Source organism: Myripristis murdjan, chromosome 3, assembly GCF_902150065.1.
Source record: "Myripristis murdjan chromosome 3, fMyrMur1.1, whole genome shotgun sequence".
Taxonomy (NCBI): domain Eukaryota; kingdom Metazoa; phylum Chordata; class Actinopteri; order Holocentriformes; family Holocentridae; genus Myripristis; species Myripristis murdjan.
The window spans coordinates 45,162,087-45,175,656 of record NC_043982.1 but is presented as its reverse complement, the minus strand read 5'-3'; the positions used below and the strand labels follow the sequence as shown (position 1 = coordinate 45,175,656).

General features: G+C 44.2%; 1 protein-coding gene across 1 annotated transcript in view; it reads right to left on the bottom strand.

Moving 5' to 3' along the window:
• The window catches only part of pkp3b (plakophilin 3b), a 44,299-nt gene extending 31,100 nt beyond the window's left edge, over positions 1-13,199 (bottom strand). Inside the window, exon 1 of the mRNA XM_030045728.1 lies at positions 12,889-13,199. Within this exon, the coding sequence (XP_029901588.1) occupies positions 12,889-13,081 (193 nt within the window). The 5' untranslated portion in view covers positions 13,082-13,199. The remainder of the gene's footprint in view (positions 1-12,888) is intronic.
• Between the last annotated feature and the right edge of the window lie 371 nt (positions 13,200-13,570).

Here is a 13,570-nt window from a genome sequence, read left to right as displayed (position 1 = left end):
CCCAGGACGGACACAGCCTGTAAGGATTATAACTCTGACCGTAACACAGCTTATCGCTGATGTCAGCATAGTTGGACAAGCTACCGCTAAAGTTACACACCTAAGCTGGTGCACTGAAAATCAAATGTGTTTGTTATCTAATAATTTGGTGTTTTGGCAGTCAGGATGAGGCGGCTCAGTGCGAGCAGCCACATCAGTCTGACCCGCACCAAACAGCACAGCCAGGAGAGTTTATTTTCAGAGCATACCGCTCCCGAAAAAACTCTCCTGATTTTTATTTTTATTGGTGACTCAGGCAGGATCACACTCCCTCACCTTTCTTCCCCATATAGAGAACAAACGCACTCATCAGTTAAATAGGTCGTTAACTCATGTAATTAACTATCTGTGTCTCGGCCACCAAGTTGGAGCTGAGCACACGACTGAGAGGAAGATTAACGAGAGGCAGATTAATGAACGGAGACATTTGGTGAATTAAAAATGGAAAAGAAAATGGGAGCAGCTGCAGGAGAATAAAACAGTCTGCCCTCCTGATCCATCTGAGAGCACATGATGGATATCTCTGCCTCGGTTTATCTGATCTGTGCCTCCCTGTGTGTGTGTGTGTGTGTGTGTGTGTGTGTGTGTGTGTGTGTGTGTGTGTGTAAAATCAGCCATGGGAACACTGACATTCTCCATGGTTTTGTAAGGTTAGACAGTCTTATCTGTACGAGGGAGTATAGGAGCTGCTCTCACTGGATTTAAACTGACACACACTTCAGTATCTCACACACACACACACACACGCACACACACACACTTGAGAGGCCTTCCCCCCATGCTGTACATCAGCCTGTGGAAACATCAGTGTTATGTTTCATATCTCACGCTGCTGTGCATCGTTCCCTCTGAGCTGAAAGCCTGAACGTTTTATAGTTGAGAGCATCCTGCACTTGAATATATTACATCCTATTAATAATAATAATACTATCGAATGAATGAATGAATGAATGAATGAATGATTTGAGTGTCCTGCCACAACTGTGGCCCATCCCACAAAGGAATTATAAGACACCAAATAAAAATATATCAACATCCATAACAAAACAAAAAAACACTGGTTGCCACAACAAAACAGAGGAAGCAAACAAGCAATAATACAACAAACTCCAGGCACTCAATGGTACACTGTTATCTTCCTGTTATCTCAGGCCTTCTCAATGAAATCCGCGACTGCATGTGTTTTATATTTAAATAGCCAGGTTCAAGGGCGCGGGAAGGGTGGTGCTGAGGGTGCTGCAGCACCCCCTGCTGAGGAGGGGTGGAATAAATGTCAAATTAATTTTACCACATTTCAAAGTCATTTTCTTTTGAAAATGACTTGATTGTGGCAGTCACTTAGGGTGTGGACAGGGGGAGAAAGTATAACGTGTATTAATCTACTGCACCTAATGCAAGGAAAACGAAAAACATGTAAAACTGCAGAGGGGCAATCACACCGAGACACATCAGGCGGCACCATCAGTCGGTATCAGGCGAGCCGGCCGCGGCACTGGCCAGCATGAGGCAGCTCACCTGTCAGATCCGGCAGACCTGACCGGGTGGGCGCGGTATCGGACGGTGCCGCGGCCGGCCATCCTGATGCCGACTGATGGTGCCGCGGCATGTGCGGGTCAATACGGTAGTCTAGAAAACTGGAGATTTTTTTTCTCGTGCGCCCCCAAGTAGATTGCGCCCTGGGCAGTTGCACTGCCCATCGCAGAAACCGTCCCTGCTGCCGAGTCTGCCAGCACAGCGGGATACTGCTGCAACTCTCTCTCTTGTTTGCGCTGCGCTCGCACAGCTGGTTGTCTGTCACTGAAAGTTTAGCCTCCAAATCAGTGATGTAGTCTACGTGATACGCAGGTATACGGCGTATACCTACTAGAAAAGGTCCCGCATTTCCGTATAACCACTTAACCCCCCCCCCCCCCCCCATACGCAGCACCCCCTGGCAAAAAGTAGTTCCCGCGCGCATGGCCAGGTTATCATCTCTTTGTCCTTCATTAGGTGGATTGTCTGTACTTTAACTTGATTAAACAACTTGAATCTTAAATCATGGTAAAACGGGCAGTAAAAAAGAAAGTGCATTTCATTTTCTATTTCTCCAAGGTCACAAGAGCCCATCCTCCTCATTGGCTCCCACCCAACGGCCTGTTTCAATATGTAGGGGGAGGATACCTGATCATATTTGGGCACACAAAGACCTCTTTTTCTTTGTGAGATAATGCTTTACATCATTTTCAGTTCCCAATTGTGTTTTTACTTCCCTAAATGTGCGTAGTTTAGGCTTGCTTACTAGTCCACAAAGCCAATTCTTGCTGTTAATGAGAGATAACCTTTCTTTAACCATGTTGAGATCAACCTTCATCGTATTATCCAGTACATCCTCACAACCTCGTCTACTGCACAACTCACGGAGCTCTCTTGTCCATACCCCATTGTTATCGATGTCCCAATAAAACACCCTTTTTGTTAGTCTACTGTCTTCCATTCCTAACAGCCTGTTCCATAGCCTCATCATACAGATATCAGTGTAAAGGCTATGAAGACATCACAGTCCACTGAGAGCCTCTCACAGCTGTTTGTTGTGTGTCTTACAGCGTGAGGCTGGGCGGGGCGACAGGTGACGTTCGGCCGAGGAGCTCAACCTGCCAACGAGGTTTTCGTCTGCAGCCGAACATCCACCTCTCTCGCCTTCAGGCGTTCCAGCCAGACTTTCTGCTGCTCTCTCAACATGTGATTCTGCACACAGGCTCAAAACATGAACGTCCAGAGCCCAACATTCACTGGATTTAGTGAAATAGCGCAGCGAGCCACATTCATGACGTCACAAACTGCACAGAGCTGTTACACTGCATTGCTGACGTGCGATTTATGTCCATATTCATATGAATTTGCAGATTAAATCGACTGAATTGTTTGATTTCCACATCATGAGTGCAAGTCAAATGCTCTCATTGCCTTAGACATTGTTGAATCATGTTGGCTCATCACATAGCTCATATTAAAAACACTTCATACTCATTTAAGATATAAAAGGGGACATGTTAGTGGCCTTGAGTTACGAGTAGCCCTACTTTCAGAGGTATGCATTTCTTACACTCATCCATTGTTACACGGTGTTAGAGCGAGCCTGGTGTGAAGCACCCGACTGGAGATACGGAGCAAAGCAGGAAGCCACACTGAGCATGCAGGGTCCCGTCTGGGGGGGGGTACACTGCAAAAACACAAAATCTTACCAAGATTATTTGTCTTATTTCTAGTCAAAATATCTCATTACACTTAAAATAAGACATGATCACCTCGAAAGTTAATTGTTTTTAGACAATTTTCACTTGTTTCAAGTGAAAATTTGCTTGTTTCATTGGCAAAATTTGCCAGTGGAAAAAGTGAAAATTCACTTGAAATACGTGAAAATTAGCTAGAAACAAGAAACAAATTTTGCCAATGAAACAAGCAAATTTTCACTTGTTTCAAGTGAATTTTCACTTGAAACAAGTGAAAATTGTCTAAAAACAAGTTACTTCTGAGGTGATCATGTCTTATTTTAAGTGTAATGAGATATTTTGACTAGTAATAAGACATTTTTGACTTGAAATAAGACAAATAATCTTGGTAAGATTTTGAGTTTTTGTAGTGTACTGCTGCAGATAAACAGCGTTCTGCAGACTCACAGAGCTGCTGCACCTTAAATTTCTTCACCACATCATCATCATCGTATCGTGGTTGTGTCAAACTGTTATGTGTTCACAGCTTTGACTGAGCGCGCTGCACGTTACGGCGTCTCCATGCACGCGAGCTGTGGAAATGAATCTTCTGTGCGTTTATCTGAGCACAGATTCTGTTTCTTATCTTAGTTGAAGCTCAAAGTGACCGAGCGGCCAAAAGCAGCTCTGAGGTCAGTGCTGCAGTTTCCTCTGGTATGTGAAGCTCATTATCGAGGTAGCAGACGTGCATATTAGTGCACGACATGTGTCCGCCCTGCTTGTCCCACCTCGCCGAGGACGAGTGGACTTGGACACGCCCTGCATGCTTTGGCACTCTGCGGGACAGAGCGTGCTGTCAGCTCATTAAAACAGAGCCTAACGTCCCCCAGCGTCCCCCAACGTCCCCCAGTGTCCCCCAGTGTCCCCCAGCGTCCCCCAGCGTCCCCAGCCCGAGGCCTGCATCCCCCCGGTCAGGGTCAGCAACACACACTTGTGCACACAGATACACACACTCACACACTCACACACACACCAAGAGAAATTCAGAGAATGCTATCTGAAGAATGTTTTTAATCAAATCCACTCTCGCTGGCTCTCCACGCCTGTAATTAAGCTCGACGTCTTCCAGCAGCACATTGTTGTCTCTCCGGCTCCTGACGGCAAAACAAGAAGCTCCCCGGTGATTTATCGAGTTTCACCCTGCAGCTCCTCGCTCCTCCACCCCGAGCGGCATCTGGTCACAACGTCCTGCCTCAACGCTGAACTTCCCATCTTCGTCCCAAACCCAAACCCATCCTCTGACTCCGGCTCGTTCTCGGGACCGGAGCGCTCCCACGTCCCGCTCGCTCCGTCCTCGTGTCCCATCGCGAGACTTCGACCAGCACCAGCTAAACTGCAAGCTTATGAAATTAATAGTTTTGTTTTTTGACGAGTGGATTTTCCATCAGACTGCATAAGATAGATAGATAGATAGATAGATACTTTATTCATCCCACAGGAAATTCGCAATTTTTCAGCAGTATCCACAGATTACAGATTAAATAAATAAAAAAATAAAAAAATAAAGAATAAGATCTAAGTACAACCCAGTGTGCAAAAAGCAATGTGCAAAAAAAAAAAAAAAAAAAAAAAAAAGGTAAGAGGTCCAGTCAGTGACCTGGTGCTGACAGCAAGGCTACAGCCCTACATTCACATTTATCTCGCTTTACTGCAAGAAACCCCTTTTTTTTTTTTTTTTTTTTTTTTTTTTTTTTACTTTTTTCAATTATTACTTCCTTTCACTTTGTACTTTTTTCAACATCAACATGATTGAAGTCAGGTTGAGGCAGATCTGTTGCTGTGGTTTGTAAACACAACATTCACAGTTGGCTCCTCCCTAGGATGGTGACGGAATGAAATGTAAAACAATCCGTCGCCATCCTGGGGAAAAAAAAACTGGCCTGCCTGCACCTCGCCGTCACTCTTCGCTGTGGAACGAGTTTTGTCCGCTCGCCGTTTCTCGTCACTTTTCCACAGTTAGCGATTTTCCTAGCTTCCTATTGGACGTGGTGCTGTCAGTCTGGCACCGTGCTGCGCTGTGATTGGCCGGGAGCTGCACACCTGATGCCTAAAGGCCGACGCCCAGAGGAGTCCCGAGCTCAGCAAAACAAGAAAACCCAGGCAGAGGGCGGGGTCTCGGCAGACACACACACACACACACACACACACCAACACACACTGCTGGTGGCTCACAGTCATGATGCAGCAGATCAGTTCTCTATGAGTATAAACTTTTTTTTTGTTTGTTTTTTAAGGAAACTCTCTGTGCCTTCAGCTGTGGGTCTGTTGGACAGCAGATCCTCAAAGCTTCTCAAACGGTGCAGGTTTTACGGCCTCAGGGAGAGAAAACTGATTTATTCCAACTCTGTTCACTTTCATTTATATAAAGTAGCCAGAAAAAAAACTGAGGTAAAACCAAAAAAAAAATGTTAATTTAAGAGAACATATTAAAACGGATTTCATTTCATAAAAAGTGGAAAGCCTGTAAATATTGCCGAGCTCCTCCTGGAGGGAAACAGCTTGTCCCTCTCAGCTCTGAGCGGCTCCACAGTTTTACAGTCCAGTGAGACGGGACAGGGCCCGGTGGGACAGGGCCGACGGGACAGGGCCCGGCGGGACAGGGCCCGGCGGGACAGGGCCCGGCGGGAGCTGCGTCACGCCGGCTCGCTCCTGTCTGGCCCTGAGGTTTTGTGGCACGGCGACAAACAGCAGCCCGGGACGGGACGGCCCATCCAAAATAGCCCCGGCCTCTGATAACACGCTGTGAGGGGCAGATTGGGCAGGAATGTTCCACATGTCAGCTGGTGGACGGTCAGTGAGCTGCTGCACCACACACACACACACACACACACACTCGTCTCTCAACACACACTCTGACACTGAATTTGAAGATTTAACGCGGTCACGCTGTCGTCTTTCCACGCGGCGGCTGTTGTGCACTACAAAAAAATCTTAGCAAGATTATTTGTCTTATTTCAAGTCAAAAATGTCTTATTTCTAGTCAAAATATCTCATTACACTTAAAATAAGAAATGATCACCTCAGAAGTAAATTGTTTTCAGACAATTTTCAATGCCAATGAAACAAGCAAATTTTCACTTGTTTCAAGCAAATTTTCACTTGAAACAAGAGACAATTGTCTAAAAACAAGTTACTTCTGAGGTGATCATGTCTTATTTTAAGTGTAATGAGATATTTTGACTAGAAATAAGACATTTTTGACTTGAAATAAGACAAATAATCTTGGTAAGATTTTGAGTTTTTGCAGTGTGAACTTCCTGTGGGTGGGTTTGTCTCCGCCGGCGTCTCGCTCTCCGTCTCTCTACGTCCTCTCGCTGAATCTAAAACATCCACTCTGCCGTGTGTGTGTGTGTGTGTGTGTGTGTGTGTGTCTGCTGTACACATGAGCTGTGTGTTTGTCATGGCGGCCTGCAGACCCGCTGCCACGAAACATCTGGTTAGGGCTGGGCGACACGGACAAAATCCAATATCACGACATTTTGGACCAAATATCTCCAGATCAATACTGTGACGTTATTGTAGAAATGAATCATCACTAAGGCCTGTATAATAACTAAGTGGGCAAAATCAAATTATAAAACAGCTAGAACAACACTGATGTCATATCACGATACAACGATATCCAAAATCCCAGACAATAACGATAAAATGTCGATAAATATTGCTTGATTGATTGATTACAGCATAAAACAGCTGTTCATTTCATTTAATTTCTTTCAGTATCAGTGTTTTATTGAAATGGCCTGTTAGCAGAACAGAAAGCAGCTGCTGCCTGTTAAAATCACATGCCCCCCACATGTCAGTGCTGAAAAAATGACACTAAGAGCAGTAAAACATTCAAGATTTCCATCTGAAATGTTTAGTGCAGGAAAAGTAGAAAGTCTCAAATTAATGGAAATATTGGACAGAACCAGAAATAATGAAATGTGACTGCAGGAGACGGACTGAGACTGTTTGCTCGGTGTCGACGCTGGGTTTGGTCCATCTCCCCTGAACAGGTCCAGGTGTGGTCGCACAGTAAAAGAATAACCAAGAACGACCCGAATGAAAGTGGGAAAGTGGGATGTGACACTGAAAAAGAGACTGAAAGACTTGCTGATGTGCAGACGTTATGCGGTGCACGTCTCAGGCTGGTGAAGAGCTTTAACGACGCCACGTAAAACTGCCAACATGAAATCCAGTGTGTTCAGAGCCTCGCAGCTGAAAGAGACTTCAGTTTCCAAACAGAAAAGCCTCCGTCATAAATCACCTCAGGACTCCTCCTTTTCCTTTTCTCTCTCTCTCTTTCTCTCTCTCTCTCTCTCTCTCTCTCTCTCTCTCTCTCTCGGGGGGAAGCAGTGACTCAGGGTCAGCAACCGTCTGCCATCAGAGCTAAATAATCCCCTGGACGTCCCGCTGCAGACAGGGGGCGCTGATGGGAGCCCCGTGGGGTGGCCTGGGGTTGTGGTGATTTTCCCCATGAATCGATTTTAAAATGATGCTGATTGAAATAAATGGATCGGCTAAGAGAAAGAACTGAGCCGCTTCCAGCCTGAATCGGTGTTAGCCACGGCGCTAATCCATTCCTAGAAAAACACTTAAAACTCACCACCCAATCTGACTGTTAGCTTTCATGAGCTTTAGCCACTTTCGTTTCTTTTCGTGACTTTCGTCTTTTTCCTACGTCACAGTACGTCTGGCTGCAGGGTCGCACCTGATTGGTTAAGACAGACTGATGGTACACTGCAAAAACTCAAAATCTTACCAAGATTATTTGTCTTATTTCAAGTCAAGAATGTCTTATTTCTAGTCAAAATATCTCATTACACTTAAAATAAGACATGATCACCTCAGAAGTAACTTGTTTTTAGACAATTTTCACTTGTTTCAAGTGAAAATTTGCTTGTTTCATTGGCAAAATTTGTTTCTTGTTTCAAGCTAATTTTCACTTATTTCAAGTGAATTTTCACTTTTTCCACTGGCAAATTTTGAGATATTTTGACTAGAAATAAGACATTTTTGACTTGAAATAAGACAAATAAACTTGGTAAGATTTTGCGTTTTTGCAGTGTAGGAACAGATGCTAACAGCTTCTGAGCCTCTAGGAGGAGCAGCAGGGAGCTGCTAACCCAATCCTGTGGGGGCATAAGACTGATAACATCCAATCAGAGGTGAGATAACAGTCTAATCAGGTGAACCCGGGACCCCGCTTCCTGTTTCCCCGGGCGTCGGCCACAACAACAACACAGCAGCCTCACCAAAACAAACACCTAAACTCTGGGAAAATTTGGACATCACAAGAGAAAGCTGGCAGCCGAGACAGAAGCTGAGCAGCGAGCTGGATTAGACAAACAGAAACACAACAAGTACAACAGTGTCCCTGAGGAACAGAGCGAAATCCCAGATGGAGACAAAACAAGCGAAGAGATCGACCTGCTGAGGGCCGACAGGCTGCTCAGCGCCAGGCGGGGTTACGGTTACTGACTGTTTCATCTGTAAAGTCTGGACCGTGCAGACTGGTGGTGGTTTTACTGGTCTGGAAGACGAGGCTCCACTTCAGCAGTACGATGCTCAGTGGACTGCTGAACCCAAAACCAATGGGCGCGTTCAAAAAAGGTCAAACATCCCACCAGGACACAATACTAGAAAACCAATTTTGCAAATTCACTTTCGCCACAGGGCCTCCATCAGAGCGTTGGAGGTTCACAGTGACCTGCAAACACGTCACTGGCTTCCAGGTAAACAGGTGAAAAGTGAGTATTGTGTCCGGCTTGACTTGAAACTTTGGGATGTGCTGCCTTTTCACACTTTTTGAATATATATATATATATAGATATATATATATAGATATATATGTATCTATATATATGTATGTGTGTATATATATATAGATAGATAGATAGATAGATATAGATATATACATATATATATATATATATATATATATATATATATATATATATATATATATATATTTTAACCTTCCAGAAGAAAAGGTTGTTTTTTGAAATCATTGCATATGTTTAATGGTCAGGTAAAGGTAAGGTCAAAAAGTTGCACAGTCACATCCATTAATCGAATGGTGTAAAATAAATAAATAAATTTGCTCTATAATCGAATCGCCCACAAGTTAAAGGTGAATTAATTCGGTGTTAAGCTGAAAATTCCCACCACTAGAACACAGTTTTCACTGCAAAACCACGAAACTGCCTCAACAGACTGGAACCGGTCATTTCATCCGGATTTAGCTTCAACTCCGCCGGTCCCATTGGTGGGTCTGCAGCCCGAGCTTTGTTCAAACCCACAGGACTTTATTTTGAAATTCTAGCAGAGACCCCGAGGTTTCCAAAGATCCCAAACATGAGCCGCTGGATTCCAGGGAAATGTGTCTGACATGACGCACCAGACATGCAGATCTGTTCTGTGTGATGTGATTCTGTTGAATATCAGAGTGATGGAGCCTCAGCAGAGACACAACACGGCTGTGACGCTGCTGAGCAACATGGAAAATGAAAGAACGTTTCCTCTGGTCTTGGAGCCACTTCAAGGAGATGTGAGGGAAACCCAGAGTTCGAGGGGTTAACTTCAGTAGCCTGTAAAACAGGAAGTTGCCAGGAAACCGCTTCCAAAGCTGTGTACACACTCCTGGCTTCCCATCCAGCGCACATACAAACACACACACACACACACACCAGTGTATTGACATGTAAATGAACCGGTACAGTACAGAATGCAGAGGCTTTGTCAGGTTTGTCAGTTTGTCATTGGTCAGCTGTCAACCAGCTGCAAAACAGTGAGATTTAAAGCCTGACAGGAAGCTGGAGAGAGCAGAGACGCTGCTGGAGCGGGCGGTCTGCCAGTTTATATATTACAAAAAAAAAAAAAAAAAAAAAAACAGGAAACCAAGTTTAAGGAGCTGTGACCGGAGGGTGAGGGGGCTTTCTCAAGACAAAGGGGACACAGCAGAGTTACATGACGGTGTAAAAAAAAAAAAAAAAATACAGAGGGTGGTTAATATTCACGGGATAAACTCAGAATTTCCGAGAATAAAGTCATTTATTTACGGCAAAAAAAAAACAACAACCTGGATATTCTCTGAGATTAAAGTGATAAATTTACAGGGAAAAAAAACTGATGATAAGCAGCAGCAGAGATTAAAAACACACAGCTGAGAAAACTGGCTTTCACTTGGTTTCTGTTGGCCACTTAGTGTGACTGCAGTCGTCCTCTTCATCTATTTATTTTTATTACTGCGATTTCTCATGTCTTTACATCTTTTGCATGTTGTTTTGAGAAACACATCCTAACCAAAAACAGCCGTATAGATGAAGATATTATGACCGAAATCTGGTTACAGCTACGACGGCGTATTAGTGCCAGTGTTTGGGTTTGAGTGAGTCAGAATTTGTCACGTCTGTGTTTGTGCTCAGACACTGATGGGACCGTCTGAAACAAAAGAAAGACATCAACAGTTCCTACAACAGCTGGTATTCTCCTTTAAGGGACTGGCAGGTTCATGCAGGCGCTGCTGAAGGGATTTCCGGTGCATTTTATCCAGGTCAGTCAGCAGGACTCCCGCCTCGGGGGGCAGAAACCAGAAAACCCCTCTGTGTCACAACAGCGTACAGTTTGTTTGGTTAAAGTCAGCGAGACGCACATGACCAGCGCTCACATCTCCCCTGTTTGGCCCAAAGTGGCCTGGAACCCGCTGGTCACCCTCTCTCTTTCAACGTCAAACACACTAAATCTGGCAGGTTAATGTTTAAAGAGCCGGTTGGGGGGTCAGAAAACAAACTCACAAGTGAATCCCAAAGAAAAGGGCAAAAGTCTCCATGAACAAGATCTTATGGGAGTTTAAAAAAAAAATGAAAGAAACAGTGAGAAAGCCTGTAAATACCAGAATGACAGAACAGCAGATAAAAGATAACAGTCAGTGTAAACTCAGCACTGAGGCACCACAAACACACTGGAAGCCCCTCTGGGAATATTACAGAGATGTTATGGATATGCAAAGCACCATGACATACAATGGGAATATTATCAGAAAACATTTCAACAATTCCACAAAATATGATATGGTTTATATAAGCTTACTACTGAGCACCACAAAAACACTAAAGGAATATTTTAAGAACTTAAAAGAACAGCATACAGGAGGTAAAACAGTACAGCAAAGTTACTATAAACCCACTGTGCATCACCACAGAAACACTAAAGAATATTACAGGAATATTATAGAGATACTATGGCGATACAAAGCAGCATGACATACAATAACCTCACTATAAACTCATTAATGAGCATCACAGACACCACACTGCACGTTCCTACAGGAATATTATAGGAAAATTAATCATTAATACCACAACATATGATACAGTTACTATAGGCTCAGTATTGAGCACCACAAAAACACAACAGGAATATTATAGGAACATGACAGCAAAGGATTATTATACAGGATACAGGATTATTATAGTGATACCATTAGGGAGACAGAACATCACAAAGTGTTTTAAGATCACCATAAACTCACTATAGGAGTTGGTGATGGTAATATTAGCCTACAGGAGGCTGAACTACACAAAGTGTGGTGAAGTCACTCTGAACACACTGCTGAGCTCCACAGAAACACTACAGGAGTATTACAGGAATATTATACTGATACCATAAGGGAGATAAAACATCACTGAGTAATATGAGATTAGTATAAACTCACTATAGGAACATGATAGTAATATTGCAGGAGGTTGAACAACACAAAGCATAAACACACTGCGGAGCACCACAGGAACATTACAGGAATATTACAGGATTATTGACAGCAAGGGAGATGAAAAACCATAAAATCAGTATAAAGTCACTACCTCAGAAACACAACAAGACAGTCATTACATACGGGAGACAAAACATCACAAAGACCACTGCTGTATGAAGTCACCAGAAATATGATAGCAATATTATCGGTTAATCCGCACAGAGCATGAAGTCGGTGTAAACACAGAACACGGAGCCCCACAGAAACACTACAGGAGTGTTACAGGAACACTGACACCATCAGGGACATGACACACCGTGAAGTCACCAGGAACATGATCTCAAAACAATACTACAAAGTTACTATAAACTCACTGCTGATCTCCATAGAAACACTAGAACTGCTACAGTGATACAACGAGGAGGACAAAAAAATCATAAATTTATACGACATCACTATAAACTCACTGTAGGAACATGATATCACAGGAGGTTAAACCACGGAAAGCATGCTGAAGTCACTGTAAACACACCGCCGAGCTCCACAGAGACGCTATAGGAAGATTCCAGGAAGATTCCGGGAATATTGACACCATATGGGAGATCAAACTCCATAAGGTCACAACAGAACCACAATAAACTCCAATAAAGAGCATCGCAAACACATTACCAGTCCATGTCGGAATGTTCATGACGATTCATGATAAAAAAAAAAGAAAAAAAAAAAAGAAAAAAAAAAACATCTTATATGATAAACCCTTAAGTTATTCCACCCTACACACACACACACACACACACACACACACACACACACACACACACACACACACACACACACGGGCTGTAATAACTTGTATTAACTCACCTGTTGAGTCGTCCAGCCGGGACATGGAGGAGGATTTCTTCTCGGCCAGGCGCATCCGGACCTGCTCCCGGACTCTGCGAGCCTTGGCCCCCAGGTCCGGAGCCGGGACGTCCGAGGGCAGCGCATAGGCGGTGCGGGAGGAGTTGGGCTGCAGGGCGGACAGAAAGCAGCCCTCGACCACGGCTGCGCTCATTCTGGGAGCCGGGGGGAAAAGATCCGGGCGGCTTCAAGCGACTGGAGGAAAGAGTGGCGAAATAGAGATAAAATGTCCTGTTGGAGGCTCGGCCGCTCTCTCTTTCTCTCTCTCTCCCTTTCTCCCTTTGTGTGTGTGTAAGTGTATGTGTATGTGTGTACGTGTGTGTGTGTGTCCGCTGCGAAATGGAGATCCGCAGGGTCTGAGTGGGCGGGACCTGCAGGCTGGGAGCCCAAATCCACCTGCTGACATGATGAGGAACCAACCAGGCCTGACGAGAGGAAGATGAGCTGCTGCAGCGAGGAAAACACACAGGGTCCACGGGAGGGAGAGAAAACAACACACACACACACACACACACACACACACACACACACACAGCTGAGAAAACTGCCTCTCACTTGGTTTCTGTTGGCTACTCAGTTTGATTGCTATCATCCTCTTCATCTAGACCTATTTATTTTTTTTATCACTATGATTTATTATCTC